Here is a 27973-nt window from a genome sequence, read left to right on the forward strand (position 1 = left end):
AGATGAAATAGGAAAAGCACCTATTTGAAGTGCAAATGCATTGACCATGAAAGCCACAAAAACAAAAACCAGGTTTCTCTGTTCTCTTCAGAGTTTGTAGTCTGGCAGGTTTTTAAGAAATCTGCTTTGCAGATATGGTACAGTTTGAGCAGTGCTTCAGCTCAACGATCTCACTCAACAGACACGCGGATCCATTAACTCTCTAGACGCATTTTTCTTTTCTCAGGGCAAATTAACATCAAATCATTCATTTCTTTGTGAGTTTCAATTAACATTTATACCAATTTGATTAAACCCCAATGGATCCCTCACATCTTCTTATACTGTAAGCTCCTTTAAATTTATTTTGGGAGGCAGTACTGGTGCTAGATAATATACTGTAGTTTTAGAGATGATGATGATGATGATGATGGGGTTAGTTAGTTGACGCTAACATTTTATTTACACAGACAAGAGGGAGCAGGATTGATCTTGCCTATAATATACCTGATGTTTCTATGATAAGCAGATACAGTAAATGATATACTCATCCCTGATTAGACTGTTGATCTTTAAGCAATGTGATTTCATGTGTTGGCTCTTCTGCAAATCAGACAATAAACACACAATATTTTTGTACTACATATGCCCAATATCATTTTCTGTCTTGGAACTGTGAGATTATTCCTTTCCCACACCTTAGTCATTTATTTGGATGATCCGATTGACCATTCTTCATTCATATTTGGTTTTTCAGCCACTAACAGGGACACTGAAAATGTATGAGTGTCCTCTCAGGTTGCTTTGAGGCTGACTGATGAGGTTGCATGGGTAAATCGTGGGAAGTGTTGTACAGTGTTACATCTTTAAATGAGTGAGAGGGGGTTACAGATCTCATCATTGATTATAGCTCCCTCAGGCACCAAGTCTCTGCCATTCTTTCTTTTCTCTGTGTTGCTTGAGAGGAACCTCTGACTTTAATTTTTCCTCCACTACCACTATTTCCCTGGTACATTTTCCTACGTCTCTCTCCAAAACCACTCTCCTTTCACTCCAAATCCTTCCTCACTGTCTCCCCAGTTCTCCAGACTTGTGATGCATGGCTGTCTGTGTTTTCCAAAAGTCCATTAGTTGCTGGCACTGGGCCGCCTCCTCTCCAACAGACAGAGATAAAGACGCATGGGATGGCTCCCAGCATGCTGCATGAAAATGAGAGAACAGTGGAGAAAGAGAGGGTGAGATGGAGGGAGATGAGGTAGAAAGAGTAAGGGGAGCATGGATGTGAACACACCTTGATACTGGACAGAAACCCAAGAGTAAAGGAGCTGAAAAAAGAATCAATGATGGCAAGGAGTGGGAAAGAGGGAGATGGCAAAAACAAAGAATAACAGAATAAAAGGTCAAAAAAGACTAAAAATATTCAGCATGCAACAGGAACAGAAATAAAAGAGGGCAGTCTGAAGACAAAAAGGTTGAGAGAAAGAGAGCAGGAGCTATGAGGGAAGAGAGAAAAGGGGGAAGGCAGAGACAGAAAGGCCTCCCATTAAGCTGTGGGTGAGGTGTGGATAAGAAAGAGGGGTCACTTGTAACCAGATATTCCACCATCAAACCCATTTGTATCATGCTCTTTTTTGTTGTTTTCAGATCCCTCCACCCCAGACTTGGTCTCCTTAATTTATCTATATTCCAGTAATTGAATTGGCTGTTTCCTCCTCAAAAGTGAGTTACATTGATTTATGCCCCATTTGTTTTTTTTGTTTGTTTTTTTGTTGTTGTTGCACTTCTTTTTTTATCTTGGAAATGAAGATGTTATCTAATGGTTAGCTTTAGGCCACAAAGCTGGCTAGACATGACGCCAACCAGGCAGATGAAAAATGTGCTTGAAAAGTTGTTTTTTCTCTTTATTTCAGCCAAGCCATTTGGCCCTTTGATTAATACTGTTGTCTAACTTTAGCAACTTTGCTCTCTGTGCTCTCTATTGGCCTAATTGCTTTGGTACTCTTCGTGTTTGTGCCAGCCAAACTCTGAATGCATTTTAATTTCCTACAGGCCTATAAGTGTATTATTGATGTGTATCTCTGTATGTTTGAAGTAATAGATTAAAAAATGACTTTAAATTGATTGCCAAGAAAAGGAGCATTTCAATTACATGGATAATTTATGTTGTCTATCTTAGACAATCACAACAAAAATGTGAATCTATCTCCAGATTGGTTTTAAGTTTACTGTCTGCTTATCTTCTCCAAAGTATCGTCCTGTGTGTCTCACTGTTTTCTTGCCATATGGGACCATCTATGGGTCTTTAAAAGGCTTGTTGAGGTGAGCTGTCCCATGAAAGACATGAGCAATATTACTGAGGCCATGAGGTTCATTATTGGATACGCTTTATTAGAGAAGAAATGTCATGAGTAATCAGAGTCATAAATGAACAGTGATAAAAAACCACAGCCAGACTCCACCTCTGATCAGTCATCATGTCTGAGCAGGAAAAATAAAACCCAAACCGAAACATTTATCAAAAGTTAAAAATGGATTTGTTAAAAGATGGGGGAAATGATTGTCATATAAGGAGAGACTTTGGCTCTGTTCTTGATGATTGTTTTTTGTTCACTTTCATACTCCATAATCCAGAGGCGATTGTCAATACATTGTCTTGCAATGTATTGTTAACATTGATAACTAAAATAAATAAATAAATAATTAAAAATTGTTAAAAAAAAAAAAATTCAGTGCTATATCGAGTTATGAATACGAAATACATTAGGATGGATGAGGTGTTTTTGTCCTGTGAAGTTTGTCCCTTAACAAGCAAATGGAGAATTAAATTGCTGCAGGGTTGTAAATTATATATGCACACTGATGTTGAGAGCAACATATAAACTGATTTTAAAAAAAGTCTTCAGTTTTATGTAGTGTGGGACTCTTTCAGTCTCTTGTGATTTAGTGAATATACTATAATAATGTCAGTGTAACTAAACTTTGTTGCCTGGAAAATGAATTATTCTATCATCATGAAGTTCTGGAAACTCATGGATATTTTTGTTATCATCATGTATGTATATATAAAGTATATAAACAGTGAACTCTGAATAATCATATTTATATTCAATATTTTAATGTTTTCTTGAAAAGTAAACAATTTAGCTGGATTTAGGAAAATGTTTGGTTGATCTGGTCTGAATTCTCCTTTAACAACAACATGCTGTTTCTGCTGACCTCCAGTGGTTGAACTTCACACCATACTGCCATGACATAGAAGTGTGTTGGCATGATTTCAGTGTTGAACACAGCTACAGGGGCAACAGAGCATGACATAGTGGAAACTCTGGGCTCCTAGCAGACGTGAGGTACCGTATTCCATTAAGTTTGACACCAGGCAGTTGGAACGGATTGAGGTCCAGCCTTGTTCAGATAACAAACGGACCAGAGTTTGGCTGTTTTGATGCGCACCCAAAGTTCAACTGGGCTGACCTTAACACTGCCTGTGTGTAAAGACCCTTAATCATCTAGTATTATAGGTAAAATCAGATACTATGATATTGGTGAAGCTGTCATTTTAGGTTGTAATCTGTGAACTGTTGAAGTTGGCAAATTGTTTTGGGGGCTATTTAGAGTTAGGTGGTCCATGAGTGTTTATGGGTTAAGTGGTCCTTGGTCTGAAAACGTTTGGGAAACACTACTGTACTGTAGATCAACAAGGTAAATATGCTTTATTTTGATAGGGCTTTGTAGTTTGGTCATGGGCCAGACTGCTTTTGCAGTCTAGCGGATTATGTTACTGAGAATGGATAAAAATACTATGAGTTGCAAAAGAATTGCAAATTCCTATTCTTGAAATATCTCAAGTGTCTTTGAACTTCTGTGGTAAAATGTCATTGCAGCTGTGTATACTTGCTCCTGTTCCTCGCGTCTTGTTTTCTTTCCCTTGTCTTAGCTACAAACCTGTTTCTATAATCGATCTTTGGAGGAAGTACAACAATAGCAGTGTGTCCCGGCAGGAATATATTCCATCCTACAATCTGAGTTTATCTCTGTGAGACTATAGGCTCATGATAAGAAAATGCTCTGCTGAGAACCATGGGACAGAGATACAGTCAAATTAGAACATGTACAAAATCACACACAAATGCATAAACACCTATACACGAAAAACCGGCAACAAATTAGGTACTGCACTTATCGGTTACGTTTCAATAGTTCTCTTGTCTACTGTAATTATTATAGATGCAAGAGGTATAGCACGGTGTGAAAAAGAGCGAGACAGAGACAGATATAGAGAGGCAGAGAGAGGGGCAAAGGGATTAAGAAAGAAAAAGGAAGAAGGAGCAGAATCAAGAGTGAAAAAAAATTGTATTGGTGTCAGAGGGATTGAGTCTTGGCAGGTAGAAGAAAGAGAAACAGATAAAACTTGCCAGCTTTTAATCAATCACCATAGCTGGCACGAGTGGTTTCAATCTACACTGTATCTTTCCTTATGTTTCCATTTCTTTTATCTGGCACCTATCATTCCCTTATTCCAGATGTGTCGTACAATCTGTACCGTCCCCTTTCTTTAATATGGAGGGTAAATTCTGCCCATTTCCTTTCCCCTGTATCACCCGTTTTATCTGCTTTTCCTGAATCTGAGTCACAACACAGAAACACTGTCATCACACAGGCAGAGAATTGTAACAGCAGGAAAATATGTTTGCTGTTTGGGCTTGTTGAGTTGAATCCTAATGAGCTATCAGACTCTGCAGGAAAAGAGCTTTCTCTCTCTCCTGTCAGGGTGATTTGCACTACTAGAAAATAGAAAATGAGAGATCCCAGCAGCCAAAAAGGCATTTTCTGGTCTTAGCAGAGGCTGGGTTATTACAGAGGATATTGCAGCAGTCATACCCAGACACAGTGACAGATGTATATCAAGCCAGCTTATGCCTCTGCAGAGATTTCATTCAAATCCAATAAAATACATGACAGACACTTAAATATGACATTAATTTTTAAAAATCTAATGAAACGGGTCTTACCCCCGCCATTCTGTAATTGCACCATGTCATTGCACTGGCTCAGAAACCAAATACTGCAAGTGCCACTGTTGACTCGAAAAGCACAAACAACATCAGCAGGAAAATAAACCAAGCAGGCGCGGGAAAGAAAGGAACGAAGGAAGGAAATTAAAGGGAGTACAAGAGGAAGCACAGGAAGGATATTCTACGTTAGTGGGCATGTTGCAAGAGATCCAATTCACATAGCTGTAGGCAACCTTCAGACCTGAAAGCATGAAAAGTCCACCCTGCTTTCTCACACAGAGAGAGAGAGGACTCACAAACACAGAGATCTGTCACCCAAACAGAGCTGGGCCACCCTGCACCGTAACCTTGGTAACTCCCTGACCAATGGCTGGTTGGCAGGAGGTCCTTAAAGAACTGTGACACCGACACTGACACAAGCACGCACAAACAAACACACACAGTCAGAGAGCACTGCTGCCTACAGATTTCATGTTGGCTGTGATTTGAGAGGGTAAACAGGTGTTAGAGGGGCCTTTCTAAGTTCAGGACACACTGATGCACACCTACACAAAGACAGACAAACACACGCATGCAAACGCGCACACACATACACACACACTGTGAAGCATCTGGGGTGAGGTTCATTGATATGCTCTGTTTAGACACCATGTTTCCTCATCCAGCTGGCCTCACATTGCTTTACCGACTTATGAAGAGAGAGGGGAAAGCATGGAGATGACAGTGCTGTGTTGAAACCGTCACTGACACATCTACGTGATTTCACCTGCATGTTGTTTGATTTTATTTATTTTGCTACCATTTGGGAATTACAGTAGCACAGTGGCAAGACAACAGCTGGAGGGAAGAGAAAGATGGAGGAGGGAGGACAGACAAATGGAGGAGGAAGAAAGATAGAAGCTATAAAAGACAGGGTTGCTCACCATCAGTCTCTTGTGCGGTTACCAATGCGTACCATTTCTTTCTCTCACTCTTTCTTTACACTACCATCATCATTTTCACCAACCTTCCCAATTTCTCTTTCCACTTCTCCTTGTTCTTCTGTCTGCCTGCCCTCCTTCATCACTCTCACAGTTTCCTGCATTTATCATTCTCCTTCTTCGTCTGTCTCTGTCCATCCACCCACACAACCAATGTTTCTCTCTCATTCTGCTTTTTATCCTAATATATGGTTCAGATAATTAAGTTCTACAGTGAAGACAAATCTGACCAAGCCACTTAAGGCATCATTGTTTCTGAGGGGAAGGTCTAATTTGCAGTCAGGCAAATTTGGCCTCTTTTATGCCTGTCTGTCTCTCTACATCTTCTGGATGTTTTCCTTTTTCTGATGGCTTTCAGCTTCACTGAGTAATGCACCTAAGAGTCCATCAAAGCAATAGGAAAATAAATAATTTATGTGTTCTTAAAACATGCTATTAAAATCCATCTATACCCTCTGTCCTTCTTCTCATTTCACTTTCAGTCTGGCATTTTTTTCTGTTTTTCCATCCATCCCTCCACCCTTCCCTTTTCTTTCTTGTCCTTTATCACCCATCTACCATCACTAACTCCATTTTTAATCATCTTTTAGTCCCTTTCTCCTCCCTGATCACTCTCTTTTCACCTTCCTAAATCTCTCAATGTCTCCCTTTCTATTCCCCAAGCACCCATTCACATTCCATATCATCTTCTCCTCCCTCCATCTCTCCTCTGCTTGGTGTCAATTGTCCTCCAGAGTGCCATGATGAGGGCTGAAGGACCAATACAGGTCTTGGCTGATTTACCATCAACTCTGTCTAGCAAAGAAATCAGCATAATCTTAACCATCATCACTTAAGTCATTATGGTAAATTGGTGAAAGCCTATAGATTTAAATTTTACAACTCCTTACCTACTAGGGATGCACATTTTGATTTTTTTCCCCACTGTTCTCTGTCTCAGATGGAAGTTAGATCTTCCAATGCCAAACACCAGGCTGAAGGGAGAAGAACAGCAGAGCTCCTCTGACAGCTCGTCTGTGGAGCTGCAGGTGAACCAGCTGGAGGCCGCAGCGACATCATTCTTTTTTATTTTTTTTATTTTTTATAGCAGCGCTGTTGTTACAAGTGATACAGATCTATGTCCGTGTGGGCTACATTTATTGTCTGATCTTCCTTCATGGGGACTGCGCTGCACAACTGGCACATACTGCCAATCCTGTCAATCCTACTTTGTAACCTTTTGCTGCGAAATATGACTAAAGGCATGTGGAAGTCTGCATGTGCCGACACGCCCCCATGAGTTGACGACACAAGGAACTAATAAAAAATTAACCGATAGTATTAATCAGTCAAAGTTCTTGTTATCGGTTAACTGTTAACGGTTAATCATGTGCATCCTATTACCTACAGTCTACAGATTTTGGCAGTGGTAAAGAAATTATGGTTTTATCATGATTTCTGGAGTCATTATGCAAAAGGGGCAGATGGTGATATGAAGACATTAAGTAATGAGAATTGGGCTTGTCACAGAATGGAGTTAGAGCTTTGCAGGACAAACGAGGAAATCTGCCATGATATATGATCTTATATAAAATGCAAAACACGACTGTGTGAGGAGTATTATCAGCAAAACATTGTCAACAGGGGCTGGAAAAATTTGATCAAAGTGACATAAGTGTTGTGAGATGAAAACATCTTGACATTTTGGACAGTAGCACAAGCACATGCCTAAAGGATATTCAAATTGAATATAAGTGATAAAAGAGGATGAATGAACCCTCAGTGCTTCCGTTGATTGGTGTGACCTTATGAGCTGAATGGGTCAGATCCATTTCAGCATGGTAATAAAGCACAACAAATTTAAATTTCAAATGTAAGAAATTGACATTTTTCTTGGGGTTTTGCAGCAGAAATGCAAAAGTAGTTTTGCCAAGGTCCACCATACCATAATCCACCATGTACATATGTATGAGGCATTTGGTTTCACGGTTTCCAACACACCAACCTGCCCTCTTTTTCTCCTTCTGTTCCTTAGCCTCGACTGGCTTAGCCTTGCATGATAGTGAATTCACTGCCACCAGTGTCACACGTCTTTGTTGAAGAGCAGGACTATTGAAATGCTTCCCTTACTTTTAGCCTTGATTACACTTGAAGATGCAGTAAGGATTTCTCTGCATTTTTTTAGCACAAGAAGCAGCCTACAATATGGGACTTAATGAACATATAGTGTGCAAGGACATGTGGGAAAAGACACATTTTCTAAAGTGGAACCTTCCCATAGTGCATACAGACAGAAATCACTCAAACTGGCAATCCACTCAACTTTAAAATCACTCAGCAGTCATCAGAGACACTTAAGGCCTGACTGAGAGGAGCTGTCACATATTCACAGAGGGACACTTACATCAACTGAATCAGGTCTGTGTGTGCGTGCATGGTGGGAAATGCTTTATGTGAGTATGCAAATGTGAAGGTTTTAGTAGTTTGCGTGTTTCAAGTGTGCGAGTGTATGCAGACATGTATCCATGCATATACTACATTGGCATGCAGTGAGAGATATTTATCATTCCAATATGTTGTGGTCTTCTGCTGGTTCCAGCAGCTTTGCTAAAAGGCCGACCTCACATTACATTCACAAAAATGACTGAGACAACAAAAAAGACTGCTTCTCCCCACAGGACCGTACAAGAAAAAATGGAGTAGACTACAGTTGAGAAACGGATTGCCTTTTGGAGAGCCATGGCTTTGGTGAGATACAACACGCTCGTCTTTGATATCATATTTGAAACCAAGTTAATGAGAAGTGTGAGGCGCAACAACTGAGTACCTTGATCATTGACTGAAATGGGAGAGAAGTGTATATTACCCTGTGACAGGTCTCAGTCCTGCAGAGTTTGTGTGTCTTTGAATCAAGAATGTTTGTTGTGGACATAGAAAATGTGTTTGTGTGTGCATATGTTTCACATCTACATATAGCAAGTGTGTGTGTCTGTATTGAAAGAAAGAGGGAAAGACAACTCAGACACTGACCCATTCTGATATATAATATTATTCTGCTGCAGGGGATCGAAACAGAAAAGGGAGAAAATCCATAGTGCAGGAGACAACGGTGACAGAGAGGAGTAAGAGGTTTATTGTGAAAGAGAAAAGGCCTGCGAGAAAGAGGGCTAGAGGAAGAGAGAAAGCTGCATCAGGAAAAGGAGAGTGAACACAGGAAGAGAGAGAGCATGACACAGAAGGGAAAAATATATCAAGTTCTTAACCTCGCAGGAATCAAATATAGCAAAGGGACTGGATTGAAGAAGACAAACGCATCCAAATAAATCAAACGCCAGAGACAGAGAACAAAAGATGTCTGAGACTGACTCATAGGGTCCTTTCAAATAGCCTCCAGCTTTAAATTTCGATTCAAGGTACCGTTCACTCACTTCCCAATATTTGTCAGTAGAAAACAGATTCAAAGTCCCAACTTTAAAGGAATCTTTGAGGTGATTGTTTCAGTTTCCTCACAGTTAGTGTTAAAGCAGAAGTGAGTGATCCGGTCGTTTTCGCTAATGCTGCGTTCCAGGCAGGCTTTTGAAATCGTAAATTACAGCTTCAAGTCACAACTTACGACTTTGTAGCGTTCCAGGCAACCCACTCGTGTTTTTCCGACCTGTTTTACCGGTGAAAGTCACTATAACGGCCACTCGTAACTTCCGACCGGTGAACTCGTACCAGATCGAACTGGTACAGATGTTACTGGTTCAAATTTGCGGGGTTTGTCCTGCACTGCAGGATCGCGTGATCGCGTGACTTTTCACCACAACTGTTTTCCTCTAGGTGGCAGCACCGTACTAAATACTGCTCAGACGTTTTGGGGACAATGCTGACAGCCTGATAGCCGCGATTAGGAGTGGCGCTGTTCATGATACAGAATACAAGAGGATGAAAGGAGAACTAGCTGCAGACAGTAAATAATATAGTAGCCTAGTTTTTCAATGACAAAATGTAACGACGGCAGCTACAGTAGACTATAGCCCACGTCTCACTCTCTTTTTTCGGTCATCTGTCTCGTCATCTCCAAAATGTGTTTTTAAAATGAGCCAACTAGTACTGTGCAGTAGTGCCGCAGATTTCTCACTCCGCACCTTGTTTGAGAGTGCAGCTGGATGATTTCTTGTGAATGAACGGGTCTGTGTCACTTTGGGGCTGGGCGATAAAACATAGGATAAATAACTTTCCCTCGATAGAAGACGCGGCCGATACAAAGTGACACCGTCAGCCATGCAGCCGGCCTGGACTTTTTATTTTTAATTATGAAGGATCATCTGCGCAAGGCAAAGATGATAGCATCAACAAAACACGGCGTAACACACGCGGCTGTATGGGACAGGCTTTTATTTAATTCAGAACAAACCGCTTAGCAAAAATGGAAAATATAGTCTATAATAATTAATTGATCTGTTGTTTGGCCACTGTTTGAAAATAACCCGAATTATGAGCAAATAATCTGATCCAGAACAGCAGTCATAATCAGACTTCTTCTAAATAAACCTAAACATTAAATAACTGGGTCAGGTCGGACCATGGGGTTATTTTTTCTCTTCTTCTTCACAGGAGAAGAGGAGGCTATGTGCAAAGTACCACATTAACATCTCTATTCATATAACGCCCATCGAAACAGCTGATTTACATGTCGGCCGTTAAGGCAAGGCAAGGCAAGGCAATTTTATTTGTATAGCCCGTTTTTACAAACAGTTTGTCTCAAAGGGCTTCACATGGCATCGTAGCAACATCCTCTGTCCTTAGACCCTCACATCGACTGAGGAAAAACTCCATGGAAACCCTTTTAACAGGGAAAAACAGGAGAAACCTCAGGGTGAGCAACAGAGGAGGGATCCCTCACCCAGGACGGACAGACGTGCAATAGATGTTGTTACAGACAAGAAAACAGTTTACAGTTTGTCACAGAATGTGCGGAATATGGAAATGTTAACACATGGCGATTGGCCATTCACGCGGCTTTGTTCTTGGTTTCGGCCAATCAGCTTATAAGCACATGGCTAATTATCAGCTTTCAACCAATCGCACTGTTTTAATGTGTGTGTGTGAAAGTTATTTTCTTTAGTTCATTTTCGTTTCTTTTGGATTTTTTTTACAACAATGTATCAATATAATATTGTTTTCGTTTCATTTCGTTATAAAAATCAATCCCTTTTCTTTGAAACAATGAGATTGAGCAGCTAAAACTCAATAAACTCAACCATGGCTTGTCTTATTGTTAATCTGAACGCACATGTATAAAGGGCAGAGTCAAGGCAGCAGATAAATCACAAAACATCAACGCGTCCGTGAGCGCAGCGCACCTCCTCTTCTCCTGTGAAGAAGAAGAGAAAAAATAACCCCATGGTCCGACCTGACCCAGTTATTTAATGTTTAGGTTTATTTAGAAGAAGTCTGATTATGACTGCTGTTCTGGATCAGATTATTTGCTCATAATTCGGGTTATTTTCAAACAGTGGCCAAACAACAGATCAATTAATTATTATAGACTATATTTTCCATTTTTGCTAAGCGGTTTGTTCTGAATTAAATAAAAGCCTGTCCCATACAGCCGCGTGTGTTACGCCGTGTTTTGTTGATGCTATCATCTTTGCCTTGCGCAGATGATCCTTCATAATTAAAAATAAAAAGTCCAGGCCGGCTGCATGGCTGACGGTGTCACTTTGTATCGGCCGCGTCTTCTATCGAGGGAAAGTTATTTATCCTATGTTTTATCGCCCAGCCCCAAAGTGACACAGACCCGTTCATTCACAAGAAATCATCCAGCTGCACTCTCAAACAAGGTGCGGAGTGAGAAATCTGCGGCACTACTGCACAGTACTGTAGTTGGCTCATTTTAAAAACACATTTTGGAGATGACGAGACAGATGACCGAAAAAAGAGAGTGAGACGTGGGCTATAGTCTACTGTAGCTGCCGTCGTTACATTTTGTCATTGAAAAACTAGGCTACTATATTATTTACTGTCTGCAGCTAGTTCTCCTTTCATCCTCTTGTATTCTGTATCATGAACAGCGCCACTCCTAATCGCGGCGATATGTGATACATAATCATCAAGTCATAAAGCAAGACAGGCTTTATCATATTACAATAGTTTCTGTGATTTAGGCAGTGTATACAGTAGTTAGTTCTAGTTTAATAGCCTAGAGTTTAAGCTGTGGATTACTGCACAGATCACTGAGTCATCCGCCTGTCGTCCTCCGTTCTCACAGATGCCACCTGGCGGTTGTTTTGGCACATTGAGGCTTTTCATTAAAACCTCTTGTCTCGCCAAAGAAAAAAAATGCATGAGTCTTGTGCCGTCTCGCGTGGACCACGCGTGAAGTCCGCAAATTTGAACCAGTAACATCTGTACCACTTCACGGTCGGAAAAATACGAGTTTCCTTGAACGCACCATAACAGTCCTCGTCGCTACGTCACCACATTCACGGCGTTCCTTGGCTGCACACACAGCCCTGCATGCCGTTCTCTCTCCTCATTGGATAAAAACTGTAGGATACGATAAATGTTTTCTCTTCGGCTCAGAGCAGAGCAGAGGGACTGAGAGACCCGTGTTTCAGTCCAAACACTCTATGTAAGTGATTGCTGTCGGAAGATATAACTATTTAAAACTTATATTAACACAAATATATCACTCACTTCTGCTTTAAACAGAGAATTCAGACTTCGTTTTTATATTGTGTCAATAAGCAGCAGCAACTGTGAACTGGTGCCTTTCACATCTCTCCCCTCTGTGTACTCAGCTCCAAGACAAAATTACAGTATATCTTAGCAGCGGAAGCTTGATTTTAGTCAGAGAGGGATAGTATTTGATAATAGGTGAATCTGCACTTAAAATAGAATAGTCAAATAACATAATATTTGTTTCATTAGAGGTTTAATACAATCAAACATGGCTACAATACCACTGATGGTGGTATTGCTGTTGTATTAAAATATATCAGCTTGTCAATGCACCTAAAAGAAAGACAGGCGTTAGTAAACCACTAGAGTACGGTGGCCCTGAAGTGCAAATCACAAAGGCAAATCAGAAAACACAACAACAAATCTTCACTTTCTGTTTTTTTAAGTGGCTGGTACATAGAGCTCACTCACAGAAGCATATTCGCTGCAGTTAGGGCTGGGTACCGAACTTCGGTTCTTTTGTGGCACCGACCGAAACGCTTCGGTAGTACCGAGTATCAAAACATGCCTCGTTTTTCGGTGCCAAGTTTCGGTACCCAGACGTTAATCACGTGATCAAGATCTGATAATGCTGACGGTGATCAGCTGTAACATTAAGTGGTTGGAGCATGCAGGGTGAACGTCCTCTTTTACCCGCACATGTCTTTTACGTCCTGTCCAGAGCGTCCGGGTTTGTTTTTTTAATATAAATTCATGAAAACGTCTGGTTTTCATTGTTTTTCATGTGCTTAAATTGACTGGTGCTTTGCACAGAATGCTCCGGTATTTCGTTGCGTCTCTCTGTGCGGCTCCGCAACGCGCACATACAGATTATGATTCGGCTATTTCATGTTATCAGTCCCTCCTGCCTCTTTCTGTCGCCTCTGTGCGGCTCCGCGACGCGCACATACAGAGGGAGCAGACATCGGAGCAGCGTTGCCTCTCCTCGCAAGCGCAAGTGTAGCTGTACACAGGGGCGGACCAACCATCTCTGTGTTCTGGAGGATCACAACACGGCCGGCGGCCACCACGTCACAGTTTTTTTTTTTTTTCTTTTTTTTTACATAGGCCTACCTGACAGCAATGTTTAGGGGAGAGCAGGAACAGTTGTAACACTTTTTGCATTTTCCCTCAACAAATCAGAAACCCATAGCCTATTTAAAAAATATGTCAACTACAAAAAATATGTATGAAAGTAAGTAATATTTTCAGGTTGCAAAATTCATCTAAATATAGTGACTGCAATGATCTACCTGTTGACCCTTAGAAAAGCTGCTGGTTGAAATAGAAAAATACAGCTCAAGATTTGTACCGTAATGTGAAATGTAATTTTTATTTTTTTTAGAACTGATATTATCAAATTGGTATCGAAAAAAGTATCGTTCAGGAACCGGTATCGAAGTGAAGGTATCGGTATTGGTACCGGTATCGAAAAATTTTGATTGATACCCAGCCCTAGCTGCAGTAGATGTGAACTGCAACTTGAAAATCGCTGGTAATATGTTGTGTATGCCTGTGGATTTGAGAGAAAAGGAAGCGCAGCAGAGCTGGAGCTGTTGAATAAAGGAACAAGTTAACGCAGATACCAGTTGGGCTGTAATACTGGTGCTCATGTTTTGAAAACATGTAAAACATGCCCTTCCGGTTCAAAGGACGGACAATTCATGTTGTAATTTCTCTTTTGTTGTTGTGTTTTTTGATTTGTTGTTGTGTTTAGTAATTTGTTGTTGTGTTTTCTGATTTGCAATTGTGATTTGCACTTCAGGGCCACCGTACTAGAGAGCACCCTGGCAGAGTAATAGAATGTAAAAAAAAATAAAGAGTATAAAATACAAAGAAACTATGAGAAAATATGGAGAGGGGGTAAGGTTAGGGAAATATAGAGTAGTGTCAGAAAATAGAAAGACAGCAACAGATATCTGCAAATGTTCGGTGGTGCAGTAAGGGGGTTGAAGCGTAGAAAAAACAAAAAAAGTAGACAGGCAGTGTAAAATATACAATAAAGACCAAGGAGTAAAGAACGGAAGAAAAAGAAAAGAAAATCAAATGTAGACAGACAGATAGTCTAAGGAAAAGGGCTTTCACCTTCTTTCATTCGCTCTCATTGCTGCTGTGCAGTGCTTGCTGCCACTCCAGAGGTATCACCTCTGTCATGTAGAATTTAGCTAGAAAAACAGATCCTCTCTCAATCCTGCTCATGACTAGGCCTTTGTCCGATCGCATCTCTTGTCAGTCCTGCCTGCTTACACTCTACTGCTACTGAAAAACCTTTGTCACATGACTTGCTCATCACAGAGGGTTCAGTCAGCTGTTATTAAGGAACCATCCACCCTTAACACTTATGCATTGCTCCACAGAGTGTCTATCAGTAACTGCAGCACATTTAATACACTGTAGCCACAGGATGCTTCTTATTTTCTCTGTTATAATCACACACATAACTATATCCCTGTGCTAGTACGCGTGGTTGCTTGAAAATGGGGCCTATCCTGCACCTGAAGTTGCAACAACCCCAGTCTACAACAGCATGATGCCTGTCAGTGTCTCTTGGTATGTTCACACTGTGACCATGCAAACTGCTCAGCTCCACATCACACAGGGGGGCTCATGTGATTACTGCTGTGGTGACACTACACTCACCTTTTAGTTGCTGTTTGGTAGCTGTGATGTAGCACTGATGTACGCACTGAACTGAACTCAACTGAGCAAAGTTTTCCCACAATCCCTGAAGTTTATCAGTAGAAAACAGCATAAAGTTTGACTTTGTTTGTGTTGGTTTTGCTGGTGAGCCCCGCAGTTAGTCAGACAATCGTGACTTGTTATTTTCATGCTCTCTGTGCACCGCATATCCACAGATGCATGATGACACATTCTATCCAGCAACGTCAACAAATGGCATCATAAAAGCGTTATTCCTCTGTTCCACGCTAGTCTGTGATAATGACCTTACTCCATGCTCAAACAGATACACAAAAATACAAGTACAATTACAACTACAAGTAGTACAAAAATTGAGCAACTCTGCAGCATTAATGTCTTCAGATTATAGAACCACTTAAAAATGGAGAGTTGTACAACTTTCAAGGGGAATTTGTGGAATTTTGTCTGATTCACATTAAAGATGTGAATATTTTCATACAAGACACAATGTTACATTTCATAGTATTGAGACTTCCTAATACCTCAACATACTATTCAAAAACAAAGGGTAACGCTTTATATTAAGGTCCTTGTAATAAGCATTAGTTAATAGGTAATAAGGCCCTTATAAGTGATTATAAGATGCTTATTAACATTATTATGCATTTATAAGACTATATATGTATTAATAGACTCATTATAATACAGTTAATAGCAGACTATAAGAGATTTATAATAACTTATAATAAACTTAGTTAACTGTTTGTTGATGCTTATGAACATTAATAAAATCCTTATGAGTATCTTATAATTGTTCATAATAACATTACAAACACATATATTGACTCAACTAGCCCAATCATTATGTCTTTGTTATGCCTTTATTAATCTTAAGGTCTGTGTAATAAGCGTTAGTTAATAGGTAATAAGGCTCTTATAAGTGCTTACAAGTATTAATAGTCTCATTATAATATAGTTAATAGCAGACTATAAGAGATTTATAATAACTTATAAGAAACTTGTTAACTGTTTGTTGATGCTTAAGAACATTAATAAAATCTTCATGGGTATCTTATAATTGTTCATAATAACATTACAAACACATTGAATGTAGCCCAACCATGATGTCTTTGTCATGCCTTTATTGATCTTTTTTGTTTGATTTATTAACATTAATATATACTTTATTGCTAATCTATTATAAATTAACTATGCACTTGTTAACAGTTAACTATGCTTTTTGCAGGTACTGGATCTAAAGCGAGAACAATGTCTTATTAAGGCTGATAAATATTTTATTGTGCATTATTATGCCCTTATTATCAGTTAACTATGCACTTGTTAACAGTTAACTATGCGTTTTGCAGGTACTGGATCTAAAGCGAGAACAATGCCTTATTAAGTCTAATAAATCTTTTGTAATGCATTTATTAATGGTTAACAATGATTTTCACAAATTCCACATCTGTAATGAACAATACATGTGCTCAAGGTTGATAAAATGTAAAGAAAAGATTGCATAGTAATACAAATGTTTCAACAGTGAAGCCCAACATTGTTTTATTCATTGCTGTCAAGTAAAGAGACATTTTAAAAAATGTATAAAAATAAAAATCACCTAAAACAGGTAGAAAGCACCTTTAAAACATTTAGGCATATTAGACAAAACATAATTTAACTCAAAAAAGTGCAATTTTGCAAAGTGCAACATGATTTTTATACTTAAAATGTATAAAAAATAAAAATAACCTAAAACAGGTGTTTGGGGAAAAAAAGTACACTTTAATTTTTTTTTTTTTTTTAATTCCATTGAACATTTAATTGCTGCTCTTTTGCACTCTTGTTTGCATCAAAAGCAATTCCCTCTTCCTCTTCTTCTTGCCATCATCTGAGGTTGAGGAGCTTGAGGAGACTGGGTCTGAGGAGGGGTCGGTAGAGAATGAGTATAGAGGAAATTTACATCTGAGTTTTCATAAAGGCATATATTTTTTCATATATATATAAAAACATAAAAATAAAAGTCTCGATATATCCTGCAATAACACTTTACAGTTGAATTTTCAAGCGTTTTAAATAGTCTTAATGTAGCACATTTCATTAAACTCAAATGACTGTGCTGAATGTACACAGCAGTAAGTAGGCCTACAGAAAAGTGTCAACATATCAGACAGTGCACAACGAAAGAGAGAAGTTATATATTTCGACAATGTACACTGTATGTATATAAGCCTAGCTGGAGACAAAATAAACTTCATTATTTTAATATAAAAACTTTCTCACTGATACACAGAGGAGCGCTTCCGTAGGGCAGCAACAGTCATGAGGCGGCTAGGTCTACACTAGCTTCGGCTAACGTTAGCTATGCATGTTTGAGTTTGTACTAACTAGTTAGCAGCAGTTAAACTTACCAGAAGAGTCATCCTCCGTCTCACAACGCTTCCTCTTGTCAGCTGCTTCTTTTCGAAGCCCAGAATGGGTTTGAATTCTATTCGGGGGCAAAAATGTTGGGCAACTACCTCCATCTTACACATGGGCATGTGTTAAGCTATCAGCTGCTAGCTTAAATCGGAACTTCCGGTTTTACTGTTTGCCTTCAAAATAAAAGCGAAAGAGGTAGACGAATCACTCAACAGCATAGACTGTACAGACTGAGAAAAAGCAGAAAAGAAGCAGTCCCTCAAAAACACTGGAAGGAGGAGGAAGAAAAAAAAGTGACTTTGCCAGACACACAAAACAAACTCAGAAAACTGATTTTTGAGAAGAAACTGTGCAGGAGTTTCTCTACAAGTCTGCTCTTCTCCTCCAACGCACTTTTCTGAAAACCAAAATCAAATGCTTAATAAAAGATTTATCAGCCTTAATAAGACATTGTTCTCGCTTTAGATCCAGTACCTGCAAAAAGCATAGTTAACTGTTAACAAGTGCATAGTTAACTTATAATAGATGAGCAATAAAGTATATATTAATGTTAATAAATCAAACAAAAAAACATTAATAAAGGCATGACAAAGACATCATGGTTGGGCTAGATTGATACTCATGAAGATTTTATTAATGTTCTTAAGCATCAACAAACAGTTAACACGTTTCTTATAAGTTATTATAAATCTTTTATAGTCTGCTATTAACTATATTATAATGAGACTATTAATACTTGTAAGCACTTATAAGAGCCTTATTACCTATTAACTAACGCTTATTACATAGACCTTAAGATTAATAAAGGCATAACAAAGACATAATGATTGGGCTAGTTGAGTCAATATATGTGTTTGTAATGTTATTATGAACAATTATAAGATACTCATAAGGATTTTATTAATGTTCATAAGCATCAACAAACAGTTAACTAAGTTTATTATAAGTTATTATAAATCTCTTGTAGTCTGCTATTAACTGTATTATAATGAGTCTATTAATACATATATAGTCTTATAAATGCATAATAATGTTAATAAGCATCTTGTAATCACTTATAAGGGCCTTATTACCTATTAACTAATGCTTATTACAAGGACCTTAATATAAAGCGTTACCAAACAAAGTAATATGCATGCCAGTTCAATCCAGTCAGAGGCTTTATGTGTTTTGTCACCCTGCTGGTTAAAGTTCAAGAGAATTAATATACTGTATAGCAATAAAATCTATTCATGATTCTGTACACACTATTAAAAGGGTACACATGCCCAATAAACACTTATGCCAACAAGCAATGTGTGAGTGAGTGTTAATAGTGGTATGCTTATATACTGTTATGTACTGCATTTAACTCATCATTTTAAAAACACCACCCGCCACTATAATCACTCCTCCCAACACTTCCAATGCTTTCACTGCTGGCTACAGTTCAAGTGTAATATATTCTGAAGGGATGAGGGATAAAATCAGGGCCTCACTGGAAAAGAGAAGGGCGATGCAAACAGAAAGTGGGATGCGTGCAAATGAGATGCAGCAGTCAGGTATTTATGATGCTGGGTAATCACCGAGGGAATTAAGTCTTTAAGCATGCGCATGTTATCTGTGTATCATTAACATCATTTAGATAGATTTATCTTCCATCAACACTGAAGCATGAGCTGTATCTCAATACAGGAAGGAGCTTGAGCTGTGTACAATGAGGATGTACTATATACCATCTAAATATTAAATACAGTGTTTGAATTAAATACAGTATGAATTAGGGGGGAGAGTTTACAGTCACAGGCAAATGTCTGGCTGGTACTGACTATTGACTGGAAATAAAGATGGATCTGTGATGTCACCCAAATATTTGGGAAGAGCAGATTTCAAGCTGTGAAATTCTGGCAGAGTCAGCCTGGCTAATACAACTTTGGACAAAGAGGCTGGCCCTGTGTCAAGCCAAGACTATGATTCATCCTGGTTTGTGGAAATCATACTGTACACTCACTCATATGTCACTCAAAGCCATTTTCACCATCACACAGTGCTTACTACTACGTAGACCTGCTGTCATTCACATGCTCATATACTGATGGGACAGCCATCAATTTGGGGTTAAGTAGCTTAACCAATGATGATGGACACAAACTTGTTCAAATCACCCCTGTCCTATGTATAACTGACTGAATTGATTGTATATGTCTTCAAATGCTCTGAAGAAGGCCATGTGCTGAAACGCGTCAGCGCTTGTTTTTTGATGTGAGCCATTGAAAGAAGTCAAATGTACTTTGTCCACCCCCTTAACTTGGCAATTTGAGATGTGCTACCATTTTTACAGTTTTTCATTTACTTGATTTTTGGGTTTAGCACTCTGAGTATCATCACGGTTGATGATAACCTACCCCCCCCCCCCCCCCCCCCCCCCCCCCCCCAATCTTGTTCAAATCACCATCCTTGTGATTTAGTGGACGACCTGCTCTACCTCCTGTTAAGTAAAATAAACAAGAGGCCTGTGCAGAGTTGTCATTAAGGAGGTAATTTTCTGGAAAGACCAAAACCGTTTTTTGTACCAGGCTGTAAACATATTTATTTTGGCTCTAAATTTGGGCATTTTTACATGGAAGTCTAAAGGGATTAACCCACTTTTGGAGGCAGCCTCAAGCAGCTATTGGAAGAACTACAGTTTTTGGCACTGCCTTGTTGGCTTCATCTTTCAGCCCTGGAGGTTTCCACTTGGTAATGACATAACACCAGAAAATCACAGTGATTTTACTTACAGTATATGAATGGTTTTTGGTGTTCTGAATGTTACCAATGACTATAGCAAAACATTTTGTTATAATTGAAAAACTAATAAATATAGACCTGCAAGCAGTAAGTGCAATGGATACAGGAAAAAACTTGCAGTGATCAAACTACAAAACTCATTTAGTTTTTAGGATTACTGTCACTTTTTTGGAGTTGCCTGCTTTTATGAGTTTTACCAACCATCCCCCACTCACAAGATACCATCTCTCTTCTATCTTGAATTCTATATCACATTTTCTTCAGCAGGTGGGTGAACTCTGGACATCTTCACCTTTCTTTGTCCTGGCTGAAGAAGCATTAGGACTATTCCTTTGAACTGGTAGTAGGAGTAGCAGCAGTACAAACAAAAATATCTAAAATTCACTTCTATGGTGATCTTCAGGCACTCCAGACAAACAAAGCAGATTCCTGCATTCTATGCCTTTTTATTTTGTTAACTTTTACTGGCTTTTTGTCTGGACTATAGTTGGAAAGCACAGGGGAGACTTTATGTTTTGCTCCAGGCTCGGAGTTGACAAAACTGGGCTTAGATCATGAGGAGTTATAGCATTCATTTACTGACAAATAGCCTAAACTGCACATACATTGGCCTGCTATGTTTATAACTAGAGCGCTGACATCACACTCTCTGCCAGCCTCATCAAATCTCTCTCTCATGGACTCACTACACACCTAGCCTTATGCACTGAGCTGAGAACTACATTACTTGTCTATAAATATGCTGTATCAAATTTCCCAAACTTACTGCAGATCTCTCAGAGATGATAAATCAAACTGTAATTTGCTTGTTTACTTGCTACTACCCAGGACTGTTTAGGTTATTTTCTTATGGCTTCTGCACAGTCTCCACACACATCTGTCTATGTGAATGATAATGTTTGCAATATCAGAACTGATTTCTGCACAGTGGAAGTTTAGTGAATGTTAGCTTGATAAGCGGAGTTGCCACAGCTAGCTAAAGCTGGTCACCAACCGAACACCCCAAGGTTACTCACAATGTGGATGGGCAAACATCTCAAAATGGTGCCCCTGCCTCCCTTTGCCTCTGCCCTTGTCAACAGGACATGATCACACCCACAAAAAGACAGATAAATTGGCTGTTAGTCAGCTGAGATTCTGGACACAATAACCTGTTGTGGCCACAAGAGAGCAGTCAAGTGCAAGAAAAATGCAAACAGACACCATCAAATCATTTATGGGACAGAATATTTCTGATGTCAGGAAAGATATTGCTTGCACTTGGGAATAACTCTAATTGAAGTCTATTTTTAGCTGTAACGGGTTAAGCACTGCTGCCTTGCTTATCATAATGGCAATGCCTCACACTACTATACATTTTTAAATGAAATAAACAGTAAATGCTGACATGTAAGAATTCAAATTTGATCCCCTTATCCCTGAGGTTTAATGTGATTGGTTAAGTCTAACTTATTATAACATTATTTGAAAGATATGAAATACTGCAGACATGTTTAAAAAAAAAAGACTACAGACAGATTTAAAACTTGTTAAACCCATGATGACTGAAAATGTATACATGTGACAGCCTCAGAGATTAATGCCATTTTGTCCTTATGGTTGATTTCACAACAGAACAAGGTCATATGTTGGCAAATGATGGCCTTAACATGAAGGCTTTGCACTGAATAATGAATAACTGCTTTGATGCTTGCACCTGATCCCCTGCATTCAAAACCCGTCACAGGAGTCATCCGACTTCCAACATTTGTTCTACTAACCAGTGATTTTCCATGTGTCAGAGGTCATTTGTTTGCAAGTAAAAATTAATTAAAAAAGGCAAGACTTACCTTGCGAATGCCTTCTGTGGATTCCTCAACATTATTATCCCCTCCTCCAGTGCGGTTAATCATCCGCCACATCTGGGAGTACATGGGATCTCTCTCAAAGGGGTTCATAGATTTGGAGCGCACCTGATCATATACTGCGGAGTCCAACACAGTACCATAAGGCAATTCTGTCTGCTTGGATAAGTCCTGTAGAGACCTGGAGAGAGACAAGAAATAATACAAGTTAGTATAGGGGAGAACAGGGATGGTTGTAACATTTTTGACATTTCTGTCTGTATCTTAGAGCACTTTTAAGCCAGTGTATCCAAAATGTGATACAAACGAAAAATGGAAGCGGATAGTGCTCACTTTTTAATCGTCCAAAACACACACTATGAAAACCCAAATACCTCCATACTGCTCGTCTGTACTGACCCAAGTGTCCTGAAGCCACGACACGGAAAAGTTGTTCAGTAAAAAATAATTTGATCTCTGTTTTTAGCCTTGTTGTAGTATTAGCTCTTAGTGGCTGCGCAAGATGTGAAAGATTTGCTGCGAGATGTTCTTCCGTGTTTACATCATACATACGGTTTACAATGACGAACATCTTGCAGCAAATCTCGCGCATGCGCACAAACATCAACAGAGCCACTGGGAGATACTGCTACAACAAGGCTAAAAACAAAGATCAAATTATTTTTTTCCTAACAACTTTTTCATGTCACGGCTTCAGGACACTTGGGTCAGTACGGACGAGCAGTATGGAGGTATTTGGATGTTTCATAGTGTGTGTTTGACTCCGAAAGTTCTCCAAACCCTTCCTTGGCATGACGTTGAGTAGATGATTGGTGAATTATCAATTTTGGGTGAAGTATCTCTCAAAATTAGTTTTTTCCTACTAAATTTGTCTGTGTCTGCCACAGGTTGCCATGGTTACATGCTGTCATTCCAACATCCCACCATTCCTACATCCCACCATTTAGACACACCACCATTCCGACATACCGCTATTCCGACATGTGAACGTCCCACCATTCCGACAAGGCTTTCAATATAAGGAAATGTGCGTTACTCAACAGGTGACTCCCTTCTAAGACATGCTGATAGAGGAATACCCACATGGTTGTGCGTAATTACGCAGCAGAGCACAGACGGGACTAGTCTGCCTGTCTAGCCTCTACCTGGTCTTTTTTACCAAACTTAACAAACTCCTTTCTTCATTGCCTAAACATAACCAGTGCAAAATCTTTTGTGGAAAAAATACGCTATTTAAGGAATTGTCGGAAAGGCAGGATGTTTAAAAAAAGAAAAAAATATCGTCATTCCGACCATAGGAGGCAAAAATTGTCGGAATGATGGGACATTTGATAGGAAATTAAGTGTTGCCATTTACACAATTAGAGCCTACGTCGGACTGGTGGGATGTAGGAATGGCGGTTGCCCCCCGGTTGCCATTCCTCACATACTGTACTGTATCCTCCTCACATACAGATGTAGAAATTTCAGCAGAATAACTAAGTACCAACTGCACAGTAGATACCAACTGCACAGTCTCATCTACTTCAGTGATGACACTTTCTGACGTGGTTTTGTCAACAACATCAGCGATGTAAACATTTAATGAATTGATGCTTCTGCACAAAAGGAGTCCAGGGTCATGGATGAGTAAGACTGTGATTGTGAAATATATATTGGAAATTACTTCATTTTCTTTTTCAAGTGGTGAAAAAGTATGTGTGTATTTGTGAATGCAGCTACTATGGCAACAGTTTTGGGGTAATGATGTGATTATTCAGGAAGGGTTCAGGTAAACCTAAACATCTCAGGGACACAGGACTTAGCCTTCTGCTCACTCACACCTCCCTGGAAGCTCAACTGTCACGATCCTCATCATTCAGGACAAAATGTGCTTTACAGAAATCCACTCTATGCAGTAAAATCCACAGAAAGACAAACAAATATATACTTAGCGAACAGCAAACAATTCATTTGTGCTCTTACACCAAAGACAAAGGGTGACACAAAGGTAGAAATGACATAAAAGCTAGTCTAGTTTTTCTTCTGATTTCCTTCTCTCACTTCCTTTCTCTCCTGCTCTACCCCTCACCCATAAATTGCCACCTCTGGGGAAATACACGAGCTATTGTTAATTACAACACAACAGTGCTAGGGTTGCCTCTCAAAGAGTTTGGCCGCTGAGAAATGTAATGGATAACCATTACAGGAACTAATTACTGTTTGTTTGTTAAATGGCTGCTACATACCACCCATGGATTTGAGAGACACACATTTGTGAAACAAAACATGCTCACAAAAACACTCAACTTGTCCTGCTTAATGAAGAACAACAAGTGTACAGTACCTTGCTTCATTAATTCAGCTGTAATACACCCACAAACAGATTCAACAATGGGTATAGATGTAAATGTAAGTTGGTACAGTTCGAACAATTACTGTACAAGGCGGCTTGCTCAGACATAAACACATGATACACACACACACGCTCTTTTGGTTGCTTTCTCTCATGCCCTCTTCTACTATCTCTCAGCCCTGCCTTGCGAAAAAGAAAAAAAAGAACTTTGAAGATTTTAATGAACTTTGCTGTGAACATGAATCTTTTATTGCCGTCAATTAATCTTTGGCCTTAATAATCTCTCCTCCCCACCACTCCCTTGTGAATATGTTCGCCTGTCAGCAGACTCTTTGACCAGTATTCCCTCTGTGTGAATTGGTTTCAGTGGGCAGTAACTCCAAGCTTGTTATTTAATAGTGTGAACATGTGTAAGAGGGAGAGAGACAGAGAAAAGAGGAAAAATATTTCAAATTTAGATTTTTTTAAGTCAGTATATATAGACTGAAAGACTTTACAGTTGATTAACATTCTTTTGTGAGAAATATTTGGTCAACAATGAGAAAAGATAGGAGATAATAAAGGAGGAGAGGTAATAGAAGTGTTTGCATATAGGCGACAGCAGACAGACAGAAAAAGAAATAAAAGAAAGAAACAGAGTGGGCAAAAATAAAAAAAAATAAAAAGTCCAGAGTACTTAATCAAACAATATTAAATGCCTTGGTTTTATTAAAAAGACTGATATTCATTTTCTCAAGACATATTATTATGTGTGTATTGTCTCATGGAGATATGCATATATGAATTATGTGTTTAATTGTCTTTTTGCGCCTCTGTATGTGTGCGCGCGCATTCACTTGTGCTTCTCTGCCGTGTATATTCTAACTCATTTTGCAACCAATTATATTCCCCCTAAGCAGCTCAATGAGCAAGTAAATGGAGTGAACAGCAGCCAAATGTATCTTGTGACAAATAGTCAGTATATGTGTGCACGTGAGTGTGACGGGAGTCACAGTAAGAGAGAAAGGCTACAGAGAGATCACTGTAATGGTATATTATTTAGTGTATGTGTGAGTAATATCTTTTGTATCTGTAATAATATGTTCTTCCTTGAAAGATAATTACACAGTAATAACATGAATTTCGGGAAACAGATTTAGCAAAACTATAAACATCTAAATCTTTAAAGGGAATATAAAAAACTAATAAATACAAAGTTAGTGGCTGCCGTTCAGCCACATAATCGTTATTGATTATTTTGCTGTAACACCTTAAGGCTGCTGTACCACCTCATATATTTCTGTTTTGCAGATTGGGCTTTTTTCTTTCTTTCCAGGAACCAAAGGACAAGCTGATAGTGGTTCTGTAGGCCGAGGAGCCTTCATCAGTTCATTCAAGTCAAAAGTACTTTATTTTTCCGTTAGGAACTTTGCTCCTGCACTGATGATGTTCTTCTGCAACAGACATACCCAACGCAATGATACCACACATCCCTACATACCACACATGAGCACAAGTACTCACAACAATGGTTAAAAGGACACATACAAGGATAAAGTTAGTTAAAAACAGGTTAATTGGAAATGTTATGGTGGGAGTTGCTGTTGAGAAGTCGAATTGAGGTGGGGATGAAACTGGATGATGCCCTCTTGTCCGGAGTGGGAGTGATCTGTATCTGCGTGCTGATGGTAGAAGGCTGTAATTACTGGGTAGTGTAACAAAAAATACTGTTGAAGCACTGCAGATATCTGCGCAAACTTCAACAATGAATATCTGTGTGGGTTGAAAGCGACTGATGTAGCTGTTAAACATGCTTTTTATAGGGAGTGCAATAAGCCAAACAGCTAATTATCTCCATTATCTATGTTTATTTGATTGTTTGATAACGGTGCAGAAACACAGCAGTATATCTTACGTTTCTTTTATACGTATTAATACACCAAAGCACTCTTCTGGTGCAGTATGTGAGACTTTACATTTACCCATATAGGATATGCTTTTGCCTAAAGCAATGTGCAAATGAGTTCCAGTGGATCAATTAGATTTTATTTCATTATTATTCCACATGTTATTGTTGGTCACCATCAAGCAATATCATTATGGTGTTTCTTTTCTGAGTAGATTTTAATCATTTTCTTTAATAGCAATTATAAACCAACAATGGACAAGGCTATTACACCCCCTTTCTCAGCAGCAGAGACGTGATAATGTCACAATCACTCTTGACTTCATGAGCCTTTAAAAATGACTCACGAGGCTTTTAAATAAGTAAATGAGGTGGTGCCAGTTTAACCAACGTGAGCACTTTTGTCTTTGCTGAACACTGGGATGCAACAGCCTTGCATGCATACGTGCTGAACAGTCACCTGCGCAAAAAGCACGTGCACTTGAAGAAAAAAACCCCACCTGATTAACTTTATTGGCAATCTTTAGTAACCATAAAATATGACATCTGCTGTGTGAGATTGGGCCAGGAAAGTAAGCTTTTTATGCTCAACCACTCTGCCTGACTTTCAATCTTCCCATCCTATCCTGTCCAATTTGTCCCTTCCCTCTCTCAACAGGTGCTGCCTCTTTTCTCACTTTTTTACCCCTCCAAAATCCATTTCTCATTCTGACTCATCGCCCAAACCCTTCCCTCTCTCCATATTTCCTTGTTCCTCTGCTATTTTTTATTCCCTTCCTTATGTTCTCTCTCCTAACCTCTTCCAATCTCCTTTCTTTCTTAATCTATCTAGTCTCTTCTTCAATGTGCTTCTTCCCTTCGCCTCCTCTATATAATGTTTATACCGTTTTGTCTCTGTCTTTGTATGTTGCTCTCTTGCTCACGCTCTTTGCTACTCTCTTCACTTCCTCACTGTTTTCCTGAAGGATTCACACTGAAATTGAGGGAAAACATCCAAGCGTGAAATAGTCCAGAGAGGCTTCTGAACGCTCACTTGTTATTTCATTTCCAGGATGAAACAAGGGCATTAATACTTAAAAACCCTGTCTGTCCTGATGGCTCACTGAGACATCCCTGGCCTTCTCTTCCTTTCCTGCCCGTGCATTTTCCTGCTTGTTCTTTTCCGTAATAAACTAATTCACATTTCAATCAATCATACACAAATGCATTCAGTCTCACCCCATCTGTGTAATATGTGAAAGATGTATTAACGCATAAAAGTGTCTGCTAATTGCAACATCATAGTCGGGTAGTGTCTTCATCTTTCTTTTCTGGCTTTGTTATGCTTTACCATTGCTCTCAGTTTATTTTGTATGTATGTGTTTTGTGTTCCCTCTCACCACTCATCCCACCACCCATCTTTGGAGGCCCAAGGCCATGAGGGT

The 27973-nt window shown here is 39.2% G+C and overlaps 1 protein-coding gene across 1 annotated transcript in view; it reads right to left on the reverse strand.

Moving 5' to 3' along the window:
* grid2 (glutamate receptor, ionotropic, delta 2) overlaps positions 1 to 27973 on the reverse strand; it is a gene marked incomplete at both ends in the record, with an annotated part of 509482 nt that overhangs the window by 49952 nt on the left and 431557 nt on the right. The window contains one exon of the mRNA XM_083979111.1: positions 22315 to 22510. Within this exon, the coding sequence (XP_083835237.1) occupies positions 22315 to 22510 (196 nt within the window). The remainder of the gene's footprint in view (positions 1 to 22314; positions 22511 to 27973) is intronic.

The sequence above is a fragment of the Trachurus trachurus genome, assembly GCF_905171665.1.
Source record: "Trachurus trachurus genome assembly, chromosome: 9".
NCBI lineage: Eukaryota > Metazoa > Chordata > Actinopteri > Carangiformes > Carangidae > Trachurus > Trachurus trachurus.